Source organism: Protopterus annectens, chromosome 3.part1 (genome assembly GCF_019279795.1).
Source record: "Protopterus annectens isolate FY-2018-M chromosome 3.part1, PAN1.0, whole genome shotgun sequence".
Taxonomy (NCBI): domain Eukaryota; kingdom Metazoa; phylum Chordata; order Ceratodontiformes; family Protopteridae; genus Protopterus; species Protopterus annectens.
Window position 1 is genome coordinate 1,070,639,507 of NC_056732.1, and position 16,249 is coordinate 1,070,655,755.

The 16,249-nt window shown below is 40.2% G+C and overlaps 1 protein-coding gene across 1 annotated transcript in view; it reads right to left on the minus strand.

Annotated features, from left to right (window-relative positions):
• The window catches only part of LOC122798354 (serine/threonine-protein kinase OSR1-like), a 2,305,884-nt gene that overhangs the window by 98,007 nt on the left and 2,191,628 nt on the right, over window positions 1–16,249 (minus strand). Inside the window, exon 17 of the mRNA XM_044067206.1 lies at window positions 4,308–4,372. Coding sequence (XP_043923141.1) covers window positions 4,308–4,372 — 65 coding nt within the window. The remainder of the gene's footprint in view (window positions 1–4,307; window positions 4,373–16,249) is intronic.

The window sequence follows — 16,249 nt, forward strand, 5'->3', positions numbered from 1 at the left end:
ATCATCTTTCAGGCCATTAAGTGCTTTCCTTTGTACTGGTTTCAGATTGCCAAACCATCTCTTTTTTCTATTATTTGCATCATTTTCATATAATCCTTGCTCAACCAGTTTCGAATAAGCCTCGATAAGTGGGTGGTTGCATGGAATGTAAGTACTTGGTTTTCTAAACGGATGGGGTAAACTAGTGCTGTTACGAAAATCAACCTTCATTTGGAGGTTCCATATAAACATTTTCAAATCAATAATGCTATTTGTGATATCGCTTCTACTAGAGGGAATAAATGTTAGACCCTTCTCCAAGACATACTTTTCTTCTTCCGTTAAAAGCTTACTTGATATGTTCCACACTATTGATTCTTGGTCCCTTGCCAAATCTTTTTTAGTGTAGGACCAGCCTGTACTGGTCCTGCTGGTCTCTTTTTCTGCCTTCCCCTGCTCATAGACCGTTCCCTTGCCCCCCCACCCCCTCTCCATTGATTGGCGATGGGGAAAGGGACTGATTCAGTACTCATGCTATTGAGTCTAGTTTTGGCGTCCATGCCTAGGCTAATTTTATCTACTGTTTTCAGATTTTTATTCATAATCTTATTAACATTATCGTCCTCATTCTCTATATGCTCACATATATCTATCCTTGTATTGGCATCTTCAAATACAGATATATTGTGAACATTATCAGTGGGGGAAGAGCATGTATCATTAGTACCATCCTGGTGTATTATTGCTGTGGTAACAATGGTATTTTTCTTACCCCCTGTCTGTTTATCTATGACAATAACATTAGAACCATCAGCATTGGTATCTGGCCCATCTCTGGCCAGACAAATATTGGTATTGTCTTTCATTTCATTTTGAAGGCGTGTGTTCTTCCATCCCTTGGCTCCATTCTCCACTCTGGGCCAAGTAAAGACGTGGCCTTTTTTAAAATCGTCTATGTCCCTTCTAAGTTTATCACGTTTTTGCTGTAACAGTTTTTTCTCATAAATGAAAACGCTGTCTAACATTTTGTCAATGGATGCTTCTACCACTGGTCTAGGGTACATGGTAGATAAGCTCTGCTGTTGCTTCTGTAGTTTCTCCCTCAATGATGTTTCATGAGGTAAGAAGTAATTGTTCATTAGCTCCATGTACTTCAGGCTGGTATCTAAGTTTAACTGTTGCCATGAATATAACAAATCTTTATACACAGTACCTGTAGTTGGCATCTTCAGGATCCTTAAACCCCTTGGAACGATTTTGCGAGTAATGCATGCTTCGAAGTGTTGCCTCTGCAACTGGAGGCGTTTCAGTTTAAGGAAATCTCCTTCCATTTCTTGTACTAGAGTTTTGTACTTCGGAAAAGTGTTTAGATGAGAGAGGTCCAGAGTGGGTCTACAAGTGCCCTTTTTTCTGGGCACCAAAAACATTCTGGAGTAAAACCCCTTTCCCATTTGGGAAACTGGAACTTTTTGAATAGTTCTCCGAGTCAAGAGATCCCAAAGCACCCCCTGGAAAGAAGGGCAACTGCTCCTGAGGGGACAGAGGAATGCCCAGAAAAGGGGGAAGAGATTTCCAGACCATGAAATACCCTACATGGATAATGGACTGAACCTAGGAATCCTGAGTAATCTTTAACCAAACAGGAAGAGAAAGGGAAAGATGAAGAGAAAAAGGAATCTGGTAATCTGGTTAAGATGAACAGGATAGACAGACAGCACCTGGTTTGTCAGGATAAGGAGACTTATGCAGCACTGAAGTCTGGATAGGTTTATCAGGAAGAGCCCATTTCCCACCCTTTTTACCCTTGGGGTGAGGGTAAGACTGCCTACAAACAAAACATGACTTATTGGGATAATGTCTCTGAAATTTAGACAGAGGAGAAACAAAAACATGTTTAAGTTTCTGCAAGGCCTTGCCCTTATCCTGCAGAGACTTAAACAAATCAGCAGCAGCTTCACCAGATACGTGTTTGCTGTCCAGAGAAGCAGCCATCAACTTAGCCTTAATATCATCAGGCAAAGGTTGAAGCCAAAGCCAGGAATATCTCGTCATCACAGAACCAAAGGCAGTATCCCTAGAAGAAGCATCTGCTATATCATAACTACACTTAATGGAATGGTGATCCACCTAGGACGAAGTCCCTAACAGGGAAAGAGCAGAAGTCTTCAAAGTCTAGATCATCAGAAATTACCTGACAGGCGTGGGAAAGAAGAGGTATCTGGACATACAGGTCTGAGAATTGACAGCCCTAAAAGCTAAGGTAGCAGAAGCATAAACCTTCTTACCAAGCCTTTCCTTAGTTCTGCTGTCTTTATCAGAAGGAAGTAACTTAGTAGAAGGCAGCAACTGAGATGGATTGTCAGATGCCACATACACCACAGAAGGGTCAGCAGAAGGACATCTATATAGAAATTTACAGTCCTCAGGCATCCTATAAAACTTACTGGGTTTCTTGGGGGCAGGGGGCTGGGACTCACAAGCCTTAGATGCAGTAGAAGAGGCATCCAACAAGTAGCCAAACAGGAGGAACAGCGGAGGGTCTAGGAGAGTCCATTTTACAGGAGCTCGTAATACCTCTTCTGTACGTCACAAATCTGGGCACAATCCCACTTGAAAAACTCCATCATTCTGGAGATTGTGTCCCCAAAAGAAATTTCCAGGAAGAGTGTCAGGACTAGTAGATTTCAGTTCCTCAGACCCACTGTCTAAGCAAGGGATTCTTCATCTGAATTTACCTTCTCCTCAGAGGAATCCTGCTCCTTGGGTCTTTTAAGGTGAGTAGAGGACCAATGGGCAGCTGGAACAGAGACTCCATGAGGAGGTGTCAAGGTCATCAAAGCATTAAACAACCCCCAGAGTGAAATTCTGCCATTCACTCTGCAGGTCCTCAGAAGCTGGAGAAATATACTTAGCTTTTGCTTTTTGTGTTAAAGGGACGTCCACCTTATAAAACTTAGAAGGCTCTGACCCTTGATGGCATTCAATAGTAGTAGTCGGGACTTCTTCCCTAACCAAAATCTGAGGAACACCCCTAGGGCCCTCAGAAATAATCAGCCTTGGTTCCCTATGAAAGTTCGAAGTGGACATCTGCAAGCCCTCCAAGGACTTCCATAAGGTTGGATCCATATCACCCTCTGAAATGATCACTGCAGAAGAATCCAGCGGCACAGCCAGGTGATCCTCCGGGCTTTCACTTGTCTTGGGAAAGACGTCCAGCAGGGGATGCACAGCAGAAGAATCAGAACTAGACTTCTTTGCCTTCTTCACAGATGGCAGTCCCTCGGAGGAGAAAGTTCCTTCCACTGTGTGTTTAGCTAAAAGCTTAAGATGCTGGTTCGCCAGATACAAGGCCAGTGAAGAAAGCCGACTACACAGAGTCTCAGGAACAAAGACCTGATAAACTGGTTGTGGGAAGTGCCTAGACAAAATAAGCACTGCTCGTGAGTGTATCTCCCACACTGGTATTCACCCTTCTTGGATGACATGAAACCCCACAAGCAGCAATACAAAAGAAAAAGACAAGATCAAGAAAACCTCAATGGGGCAGTTATCTGAAACAGCTTTGTGAAGCAGCAACAGAACAGGCATTCAGACAAATGATCAACAGATTGTGTTCGGACTGTCAGCAAAGAAATTCTGAGGATGGGATGCTCTGACATCACCTTTATGCCCTACACTTACAGGGTGAGGAGTGTGTGTGTGACGTACGGTGTACCTTAAAGTAACCTGACATCGGGCCGCCCTTGGCAGAGGATCACTATTGTAATGAATACTGCAACAATGAAATGCAAGGACATCCTCTGTTATTCTCATTGTATAATGTTATTTGTAATGCAGAGTAGTAATGCGCACCAGAAATGTTCTTTGGGGTATTTCTTGATGGAACAGTGACAGGTGCTGGGAAAATGCAAAATATATTCAATGAGCTCTATTTTTCTGTTCACTTTTATGCAGCCAGAAACTAAAATACATCAGTTTTCAAGGTTTTATTATCTACATTACTGGAAACATTGGCACTACTACATACTGCTTTGTGTAACAGTCAGGCAAATTCAAGACAAGAAAATTACTGAATAGATGTTTTCATCAATTCTTTTTCAAGGGTTCCTTAATGCTAACACTCAAAACAACTTTGGAGGGCATAAAATTCTAGCAAAAAAGCATTAAATAATTTGCTTATTTTATTAAAAAACAAGCACTGTATAAAAAAAATTTGCGTCCTAAAATATTCACTTCTTAAATGTGATCTGCACATTGCAGAAAAACGGGTACTATGAGCACAGGAAACAAACGAAGGCTCAAGGTACTATGAGCTGAACACTACTTACCAATCTGAAAGTGACAGATCTGTTTGCTTGAGGCTCTTCTACTATTTTTTGCAAGTTAGCTGCAACTGAAATAAGAAAAAAAAAGATTTTTTTTTCAGTACACGGAGCGTAAGAAAGCTATTTAATATACTTTAATGCACAATTACAGGAAAAAGGAATTAAGATGATTATAAAGGTGACTTCCAAACATATCTTTTTATAAACTATTTCTGTTGACCACAGAAGCACAGACTGCCCAGAACACATTGTTTATAGCACCTATTACACAATCATTACACAGGTTTACATGGAGACAAATGGATATTTCATGTACCTATATAAATATTCACACTACAGTTATGAAAAACATCTGCGAACAGCAAATGTTTAAGAGACAAAAGCAAAAGAAACCAGAAGTTTCTACACCCAGTAAGACACGAAAGATATACTCTAGAATCTGAAGAAAAACTTTAGTCAACTGCAGAAGAGGGCTTCACCCAAACAAACATGAAGCCTATGAATAAATGATTTTATGGAACATCTGCAATGGCACAGTAGAGAGATGTGTTCCTGGCGTCGCCGTGATAAAATATTTAAATGCAGTATGGGTTCCTATTACCTAATCAAACTTCCAGAAGGTACAAACCTGGAAGTTCGAAAGGTGAAAATGTCGAAGCCGCGGAAGTCCGAGTTCTTTTCCAGGGAAAGAATTCGGTTGGACGTTTCTGAGCGAAGGTGACGGAACAGGTTAAGTTAAGTGTGTGATTGTGACGGACATTGAGGTTAGGGTGCGGATAAGGTAAGTGTGCGATAGTGACGGACCTTAGGGTTAGGGTTTGGGTTAAGGTTAGTGCATAGGTAGTTGTGTATGTAAGGTTTAGTGTAGGTTTATAAGGTTTTTGGTGTGCTTGTGTTGTGTGTGTTTTTCAGAACAGCGATTTTTTTCCCTGGGAAAAAAATTCTCTGTTCTGATGTTTTGATGTCATCACATTTCGATCTTCCAAGTTCGAACATCTGGTGTTCGACCTTCTGGAAGTTCGATAATGTAATATGAACCCTGCAGTACTACAATGCATTAAGCGGAATTTCTGTTGACCATATCTTTTGTGGAGGAGTCATTTGTATGAATTGGTCTTGTAACAAAGGTAAGATACTACAGCAGTGACTAATTTGAGCATTTACTGTTAAGGGTAAATGCAAATTACACAACTGTACTATGTTCACTATTCTCACTGCTGCAGTAGCCTTTAGGCTACACGAACTGATCATCAATGCCTATCCAAACTGGGAGGAGGAGGAAGAATATGGATCCAAGAGCACCTGGAGAATGGTCCTAGCAAAGCCAGTCCACGATTTATAAAAGGAATCCAGTTTGTATTGCCTTGTAAAGATATGTACATGGGATCACGTTGTTACCTCTAGAACACTTTTACAGTTCACTGCTTTCAATATGACATTGAAGACAACAAGGTCCTAGTAGAATGGACCTCGATACTGCCTGTGACTGGTTTACCAAGGTGGGCACAATATAAGGCAAAAGCAGAAGACAACCATCTGAAAACTGTCTGCTTTGAGAAAAGATGGCCTTTCTTTGTCTCAAAAAAAGAAATAAACAGCTGCCTAGTATTTATAAAGGACATGCTTGTGTCAACACAGTACTCGAGCTGCCCATGGAAATCCAGAGCATCTAGAATCCTTTCTCCCTAGTTCTGAAGAACTCGATAGAACACTGGGAAATTGATGGCTTGATTCATCGTTAACTCTGAAACAACCTTGGGGATGAATGAGAGATTTCTTCTCAATGATACCCCATCTATATGGAAGAACACACAGGTTCACCACTACAGTAGCTTACAACTTGGATACCCTTCCTGCTTATGTCAGCAATGAACCAAGTCTGCCTAATGTGCAGGTTCAAATAGTAACACAGTTAACTTCTCCAACACAAACTTAAGATCCAAGGAAGAAGCAACCTATTTGTGAGGAGGTCTCACATGTGACATTCCTTTCTAGAAAAACATAAAAGAAAGTGGAGTACACATGGGCAGACATTTGGAAACTTTCAGAAGATTATCTACAGAGAGAAGTAGAAAAAGCCTGAAGCTAGTAATTTTACAAATATTACAGCACCAGTGGTAAATAATGGTTACTGGCTAGGCACCAACTAAAAAAATCTTATCCACTTGTCAATATGAAACTGTGTAGTAGCAGGTATTCTTGCCCTTTTTAGTACCTGCTGCACATCCTCTGAAAAGAAATGCCTAAAAGAGTTGGAGTAGTCATCCGGGTAGTTAACTGAAGATACTTGAGAATGGGGTGTATAAAACTTCTGTCTTTGTGAGACTAGGTCCAGCTTCTGAGGAAGCTTGTGGTAATTGCCCTTCGGCAGTTCCATAAGATGGGAGAAAATGTTGCTTGGGCCAAAAGGGAGTCACCATTATTACTGTTTGGAGTCTCCCTTCTGAATCTTAAGAATTACACTGGATATCAGTGGAAATGCATATTAATCATTATTCCTGTCCATGAGAATTAAAAAGCATGCATTTTCCAGGCTTACTTGCAAGGTGTTCTGCAGCAAAATTTGTTCAGTTGTCTGTTTTGAAAGGAGGCAAACAAATCTACTTGAGGTGTTACACACAAACAGATCAATTCCTGAAAGACACGCTCATTCAATTTGCATTTATAAGGGCCTGTCCTGGTCCTGCTCAGCTTGCTTTGGAGGGTTAAAGAGTGCTAAAGAGCTCCCTCCCCAAGCTAACATTGCAGACCTACAGAGAGGTTATTACCTTGTACCCCACTGCTTAATGATGTACCACATCACTGTAGTGCTGTCTGTAATCACCTAGAGGTCATCGTAACCCTGAATAATGGAGAGATTTTAAGGTATGGATAACTGCCAACATCTGCGATATTTATGTGCTTTGGTCTGTCTGAGGAACCTCAACAAACCTTGCACCTTTATCCCCACCAAAACTGCCCTCAAAAATCTGAAGTATCTAGTTACATACTGACCTGGTGGTAGAGGAGAAAAGAGGACAGCAGAATATGCTTGAAGTTGTAGTCACCACCAGTGCACGTCATAGATATATGTATATATATATATATATATATATATATATATATATATATATATATGAAAAGCCCAATAATGGAATCTGAAAAACTCTGCTGCTAGGTTACGTTTACTTGCACAACTATACTACCTCATCATACTGATCACTGCTTTGACACTGGTTATCCCTTCTTACCTTCACTGATAAAAGTTCTACAATATTTTATTCTGTCAAGCTAGCACATCCAAGGTATGAAGTATCCTTTCTCCCTCAGTTTTAGGCACTGGAAAGAAAATGGGGAAACCGCTAGATTGGCTTAAGGTAAAATTTAGATACCAGTTTACTCAAAAAAAGGATTCTAACTCAAAGAAACCGTATCTCTATGGAAGAGAAGATAAGGTTGAGCTTGCAACTCATATTCTTCTTGCAGGAGTCAGAGCAATGACTAAAACTTATTTCCATATTAAAAACTTCAAGTCAGACAGACGAGCTGGCTCAAATGGAGCAAGTGTTAGCTTGTCCAATACAAAATCAAGACCCTAAGAAGGAACCACCAGTCTTCATGAAGGTTTCTTTTTTTAGAACCCCTTTCAAAAACACTTCAATATAAGACTACATTAAAAGAGGGGGAGACCCATGTGCCAACATACTGACACAACCAAAAAAATGAACCTTGACAGAGGAGTAAGATAGGCCATAGGATAGTAACTCACACAAATACTATAAAACCACAGAAACACACGGAATGGGTGCTGGTTCTTTTGTTGGTACCAATAAGAAAACCTTTCCCATTTGATAATGTGATTTTTCTAGTAGCAAGCCTTATTGTCTTCATTAATGCCTGCTGTATGTTCTCATAAAACAAGAGTCTAAAAGTTAAGACGCTATCATCCAAGCAATAAGCTGCAGATTTTGGGGGTTGGGATGTATCAAATATCCTGATCTTGAGTGAGTAAATCCAGTCTGTGTGGAAGGTTGTGGTAATTGCCCCTGGACAATTCCAAAAGAAGGGATTAAGAACAGCTGGGTTGTAAAGCTATATTTCATGCTGACATTACTAGTCTGCATCAGGGATAAGATCTGGTTCCCCCTTACTTGTTTAAGTACCACATCACTGTGGTATCTATGAACACCTGAAGAGGTCTTGGAGACCACAGATGATTCAGACAGCTGAAAGCATTTATAAGATGAAACATCTCTTTTGCTTGTATGGTTTGGTCTGCATTTTTTTTCTCAAAAACCTGCACTGTTATGACCACTGACACTGCTCTCCAAGGAAAGTCTGAGGTGTCTGCTGTGACTGACTCTTTGGAGCAGCAGCAGAGAACGAAAGACCTGGATTCCAAGAAATGTGAAGTCTCTACCATCTGATTTCCCTTTTCACAAATGTCAGAACTGGAATTTTAAAAGACAATTGGTGATGAAGCTGGGAACAAGCAGATACCACTGTATTTTTCTTATGTGGAGTCTTGCAATAGGTGTCATGAGAATCAGGCATGCCATGAGACCCAGAATCCTACTGTATTTTCCTCACTGAGACTGGAGTCAGAGTGGAAGACCCCCTGAAACAGATCTAAATATTGATCTAGTTTTTCCTGTAGAAGAAAAACTCTTTGTACTGAGGTGTCCAGTAAGCACCCCAAAAACACAACCCAGTGAGAGGGAGTCAGAAAAGACTTTTGAATCTTCTTTTAAAATTCCAGCCTGTGTAGGAGATCTCAGACCCAACAGAAAGACTTCTGACCATTTGGAAAAGACTGCAATGATAAGTGAGTCATCTAAATATGAAAAAAAAATGCAGATATCCTGCAGCCTGCAATGAGGTATCACATGACACAGATACTTTGAACACCTTGGAGTAGTGGAGAACCCAAAGGGCAAGACAGACAACTAAAAGTGATCCAGATATGGATCCAACCACCCACATAAATCTATATGGGTTCACACAAATAATAACCTCTCCCTCTAAAAAAGAAAGTATCCTTGACTGGATACTTATCAATAGTCATCCCCATATGTACAAATCTGTGACACTCCCTGACAACATAAGTGATCACTCACCAACCTTCATTATTAAGCACAAAGTCGACAACCCTCACCAGCCCACTTATAAAACAACTAGAAACAATAAGAACTTCAACCTTACCAACTTCCAAAGTGAACTTAAATTATGCAACTGGGCAATCCTAAAATAACTGCCACTTGAGGATGCCGTTGTATACTTTAACACCAAATTCCTCACCATCCTTGACTCTCATGCCCCTGCTCTTACTATTAGAACTAAAACAAAAACTGCACCATGGCTTGCAAAATATACCAGAACAAAAATCAAACTTAGAAATATAGCCTGGACCACCTGGCATACAACTAAATCTCCTCTAGACCGGCACAGATATTGTCAGCTTAGGAATGACTCAAAAAATCCATTCTACTAGACAAAAAAATACTACCACAATCTTCAACAAAAACATCAAAACAAACCTCAAAAGTTCTGGGCGGGTCTCAACAGACTTCTTCATCCAGATCAAACCACTATCCCAGCTCCATCTAATACTACCCAAAACCCCCCCAGAAGACATCGCTAACACCTTTAATAGTTTCTTCACTGAGACCATACAAAACCTTGTCAGTCAATTAATCACCATTTGCTCCAAACTCCCTTACAGAATTACCATCTACTCACCTCTCCTTTGGCTTCCAACCAGTACCTACCTAACTTGTCAGATCCCTTATTAACAAATTAAAACCCACCACCTTAACCACAGACCACCTCCATGCAGAATACCTACAAAAAGCCACTGATGCCACAGCATACCCAGTCTCCATACAGATCAATAGAACTCTTACAGAAAACTCCATCTCCTCCATCTGGAAAACATCTCATGTTATACCACTCCATAAAGGGGGAAGCTCCACTGAACTATCTAATTACAGGCCAATTGCCATTCTCTCCCCTCTGGCCAAAATAATGGATAAGTGCATTCATAAACAACTTTTGCACTATCTCATCCAGAACAATCTACGGGCGAACTCTCAACATGGCTTTATACCATTTCACAGTACCACCTCTCTGCTCCCCTTTCTTCAACACCATAAACCTCAACAAAAATAACAATAAATTATCCTCAGCCCTCTTTCTCGACCTGTTCAAGGCATTTGATATGGTTAACCACTAACTACTCATCCATACTCTGAAAACCATATCACTGGATAACAAAGCTATTTAATGGTTCAGCTCCTATCTCAGTGGTAGACATCAAGCTGTCCTGTGGCAGAACAAACTATCCACTCAACTACCTGTCACCCTAGGAGTTCCCCAGGGCTCTATTTTAGGTCCCCTCCTATTCTCTATCTTTATTAATGACCTCTGCACCACCATCCCAGATGTGACATGTATCCAATATCCTGATGACTCTGCTCTGATCTGCTCAGCCTTCTCCCCATCAGACTTGGTGACATTAACCCAGAAAACATTCAGTTCAGCAGAGAATTGGCTCTCTAACCATCACTTGATTCTAAACCCTAACAAGACTAAGCTACTACTCTTCTCCCCCACCTACAGATCCACCCAACTCTCCTTTACTATAAAATCCAACAATGGCACCATTATTTCCCCCGATGCTCATACCAAACTCCTAGGGGTAGTTGTAGATAACCAGCTCAAATTTGACATGCAGGTCAACCAAACCATCAAAACCATTAATAAAAAAAAATTAGGCTCTCTATACAGAAGTAAACCGTTCCTAACCCCATTAGCAAGGACTGCCATCGCCCGTACTCACCTACTCTCAACCCTTCTATACGCCTCTCCTATTCTAAGTTACTTGAAAACATCTGATCAAACTTTCAAGCTGTTATAACCACATTGCTAGATTTGCTACTGGCTCTGCATACCACACTCATCACTGCCTAAACCTTATTCAACTAGGGTGGCTAGAATTCCCCAACTTACTTCATTATAATCAGCTCACAGTTACCTGCAAAGTCCTCAATCAACCTGACAAAACTCCTGGGCTAAAAAAACCTTATTAATTCTTACAGTAATCCCGGGACATTACAATCATCCAACAAACACCTTGTTCAAATACTCAAATCGAATAACTCAGCTGGAGACTCTCTCTTTTCTAACTATGTTGGCAGAATCTGGAACTCACTTATTGCCGACCTCACCTTAGAACACTCACTCACTAAACTGAAAAAAGCCTCAAAGGGTATCTTACCTCCCACTGGCTATGCCCTCTATTCCTTCACCCTTGACCCTAACCTTACTTAATCCACCCTCTACTACTTGCATTGCCTCTTTTTTACCTACCACTCTTCAGTACACTTCACTTCTTCCTCTTTTCAATGGCACACTTAACAGTACTGTATACATCACTAAATTACCCTATATGTCATATTATCCAGGGCAGACTGTAGCATTCTTCCCTCCCTAGTCTATGCATGTTATTATCTACCAGAGACTGTAAACCAAGCCTTATTGTGCAATTGCTCCTTATTAATGAACTAGGTTGTTGTCTGTATATTATTATCAACTATAGCTCATAAGCCAAGTGCTGCATTTTAATTGTAATATTGTCTGTATTGTTGGAGCTTTTCTCCCCGGGCCTCCGCTGAAAATGGACATACATCCAGTTGGACTTTTCTGATCAACAAATGTAAAACAAAATAAATAAACTTAAGAAACACCTAAAATCTGGATGAATAGGAATGTAATGATATGCATCTTTTAAATCTAAGGTTGCTAGAAAACTCAGATGAGGAAGACAGGGTAAACAGGTTGTAAGGTGAAAGCATTTTGAACTTGGGACCCACCACAAAATGGCTCAGGATAGTAAGCTAAATAATTTGTTTCCAAAAATTTACTTTCTTTGGCATTAAAAACATTCTCAAGTAAAATCTTTCCCTAACTGAAGAGGAGGAGGAACAGCTTCAATTACCCAGACACAGCACATAATATAAAACATGTGAACAGAGAAGAGTTTGGTCTGCAGGATGAGAAGAAATCCCCCGAAAAGGCAGAAGTTCATCCCACTGCCACCTGTAATCTAGATGAATCACATTCAGGACTCATTTGTCTGACACAATTCAAAGAAACTTTGTCATTTAGGACCACACAAGTGCAGCCTAAACAAAATTACAAATATCAACTCATGAGAGAAATGCAGTGCAAACAACACAGATATAGTGGTATCAGAGAATAACATAAGAAAATATGCATTGCATGCAAGAGTTAGTTCACATAACATAAACACACTCACTACCCATTATCCTATGATAAATAATAAATACCCATCACCAATCCCCTTCACTGTTAAGACAGAGAACAGTATTGGGAATACCTATTAGATGTCATTTTCAAGAAGTAAAAATATTAATTTTAGAAGTGAAATATTCAATATATGTAAGAAAGTCAATAAGTATATATTTAGAACCTTATTATGATTGTCATTTTATAAATCTGCATGTTGATAAACTGTTCACAAATAGATGTACTCTATGTAAAGGTTTTAGTTTATCTTTCCCTCGTATGTGTAATATCCCCCTAAATAGCTAATGGTTACAGTTTTGTTCTTCTTATCACTGCAGAATAAGTGGTTAGTGCAAAAAAAACTGGACTCTTGAAGTGACTTCTTTGTATATATTGTATATAAGTTGTTATGGTTTGTTATGTGTGTTTTTTTGTTGTCAAATGTCTTGTATGTTGTAACCTTAAAAATTGCAATAAAGACATTTTTGGAAAAAATATAGAGAATAGACACTAGTGAACAGCAGCTGTTCGCACTTGTTAACCTTAGATTAGTATATCCATCATATTGCATAATAGTAATATTGGAGCAAACTGCTCAGAGCAGCAGAATTAAATGAAAACAAGAGGCTTCATTGTGTCGGGTATGGTTGGTGTCCAAGTTAATAAGTCTCACAGCTCTCACAGCTGTAGGATACAAACTGTTCTGAATCTGGTAGTCCTACAACAGAAGCTGCAGTACCTCCTTTCCAGATGCAAGTTGAGAACCAATTGTGGACCGGATGGGTTGAATCAGCTAGTATTTTGTATGTTCTCTTTCTTGCTCTTTTAAGGAAAAGCTCCTGAATAGAAGGGAGGTTTATGCCCAAGGTTTTCTCAGCCACCCTCACCACCTCTAGTTTCTTCTTAGCAACTGTGGAGTTGCCGAACCATGCTATGAAGTTGCTAGTGAGGATGCTGTTGCCAAAATGAGAAATGGGGCTTTAGACTTTCTCAATGGATTGCGGGACTATTTGGGGGGGGGTGAGGTACCCTCTATAAAGTTACTCTGACGTATTTGACTGTTGTGTGTGGTTCCACTTCTCTTTTTAGAACTTCCCCACCATTTCCTTTTAAACATCTACATAGCAGCAGTCTGCAAAGACTTTGTTTTGTTTTAGCCAAAGGTAGATGAGTGAACGGAGAATCCCTTGGAAAGCATAGAGGAGTAGGAGAAGGGCTGAAAAATCTGAATTTCCTGAATCAGTTTTCCCCTTTTAACACACTTTTTGACAACTTCTGCAGCAGGAGGTCTAAAAACTAAATCTCTATGAAAGGGAGAATTTGAAATTTCAGTACTGACATTGTGAAGACTGGTAGAGAAGGAACGAAGGCTGTCAGCCTAGTCAAATAGAATTTGATACATAATTCTATCATTTGTAAATATAAATGTAAAATACAGGCTTGTTTCTTAAATGAAAGAAAACACTGTAAAATGTGAACTTCACGATTGTAGCAACATTGCCATCTGCTGTAAGGAAAACTAAGCCAAGCATTTCACATCTGTTCTTTTGAAGTTAAAATTATGTCTTGTATACCTTTTGATCTAGATAGCAGTGCCAAAGAGGCTAGCTGAACACATACTTTCTATTGTTTTAACTTAAGGAATAATTACTAGAGTGTACATGTGAAAAGTCTTTTATTGTTGGAGTTTCCTGAGCAGGTGTTAGATTGTTAAATAATGTAGCCTGCTGGCCTGGGAACTCCAGACTAAGTGTCAAAATGATGTAATGTGTATACTGGGAAAACCTAAGTGTCAAAATGATGTAATCTGGGAGGGCCCAGCAGAAATGTTAGTGATTTTAAACTACTGTTGAGAGAGAGAGACTATAAGCATTTTGATCTTGATATTCAACTCTCAGTGCTGCCTTATGCTATCTTTATGAAAGTAAGTTACTTTAGAAGTATGTTTTCTTGTAGAAATAGCTAGGACTACAAAGATTAGATTTAAATGTTTTTCTGTTATATCAGAACTTTCCTACTGTATTGTTTTAAGTTTCTGTGTGATCTCTGAAGTCTTGGATAACACTGTGGTGTAGTAATATTGTCTTGTGTTTTTAATTATTTATAATGAAATATTTTAAAAAACGTTTACCTGTGGCTGGTTTGTGTAGAGACAAGTTAAGCTCTAGAGTACATTGCATATCTATAGAGTTTATTGTACAAAGCCACTCTAATAAGCCTTTATACTGATTAGTCACACTTACCAATGGGATAACAATATTTCACAGTAATAATTGGACACCCTTTTAAGGGCCTTTGGGTAGCTGTAAGTATTAGCTGGTGGTGGCAGTAATTACTACCGTATAGTCTGGGTACAGGGGTACAGCTAGAGAATCTGTGTCAGCCTTTCCCAGGAGTGTCTGCGAAGTTGTATAAATACTTATTTCTAAGTGTGTGTGTCAGCTACCTGGGCAGGGACACGAAGCACTGGTGGACAGAGAGGGTACTGGAGGTTAGCCTGCCAGCTAGGCTGAGATCTGGACACTATAGCTGTGCCAGTGGGGAGTCTTATTGGGGACGTGGGGAGCAACCAGCCCCAGACTGACTGTGATCTCTGTGTGCACTTAAGGGAAATTGTACTTTACTGTGTGTATTTGTTATCCTTTCCTCTTATATGAGACACCCTCTCCCTGGTGTTGGTGGTAAGGATTGAGGTTCCTTGATTGCTGGGCCAGGACATGGCCATCACATTGTGATGGCAGTGGTGGGATCCACTTCACATACTAATTGGCTTGTAGTGGCGTTGGTAGAGTGAATCCTGTAGCTTATGTACAACGATCTCTGAAGGTCAGCCACGCAGTGAATACTCAAAAGTTCAGATCACATTTGTGTTATTTCTTAGGCAGGTTGAGCAGGCAGCATGTCAGCAGAGGAGTATGGAAAGCTGATAAGGAGCCAGCTGGTGGAGATGTGCCAGGCTAGGGGACTGGTGCATGGAAACCTGACTAAGGCAGACCTGACTGCAGCCTTGGTTACAGCTGCATCAGAAAACCGCATACAGGAGGACAATCAGACTGGCAGTGGAGATACAATATCCTCGGAGAATGGACAGCTCAACCTTTCTGCAGTGGACTTAAAAATCCAACTGGAGCTAAAGAGACTTGACTTGGAGGCCAGGCATTTGGAGATAGAAGCCAAAGAAAAGGAGCATCAGCGGAAGCATGAGAAGGAAATGCTGACTCTTTGCCAGAGTCATGGAGGTAATGGAGAAGGGAGTAGCTGGACCCCAGAAGCACAACAGGTCAGTAAATGTCTTCCGCAATTTAAAGAGGGGGATAATTTTGATACTTTCATTCATATGTTTGAGAGGGTATGCAAACAGTATAGTGTTGACCAAAGGCTCTGGGTTCAGTTCCTGACCCCCTTTACACCATGGAAAAGCTGTAACTTGTATATCACAAATGCCTGACTCATTCTGTTTTGATTATACTGCTGTAAAAAAATGTATTTTAGAATGTTTTAAGCTAACACCTGAAATGTATAGGAAAACGTTTTGTAAGCATAGATGCAAGGCAGATGAAAATGTGTGTGAATATGTTGCTGAACTGAGCACTTATTTTCATACCTGGGTGAGTGGATGTCAGGTCACCACTTTTGAAGGGCTGGCGGACCTTTTGGTG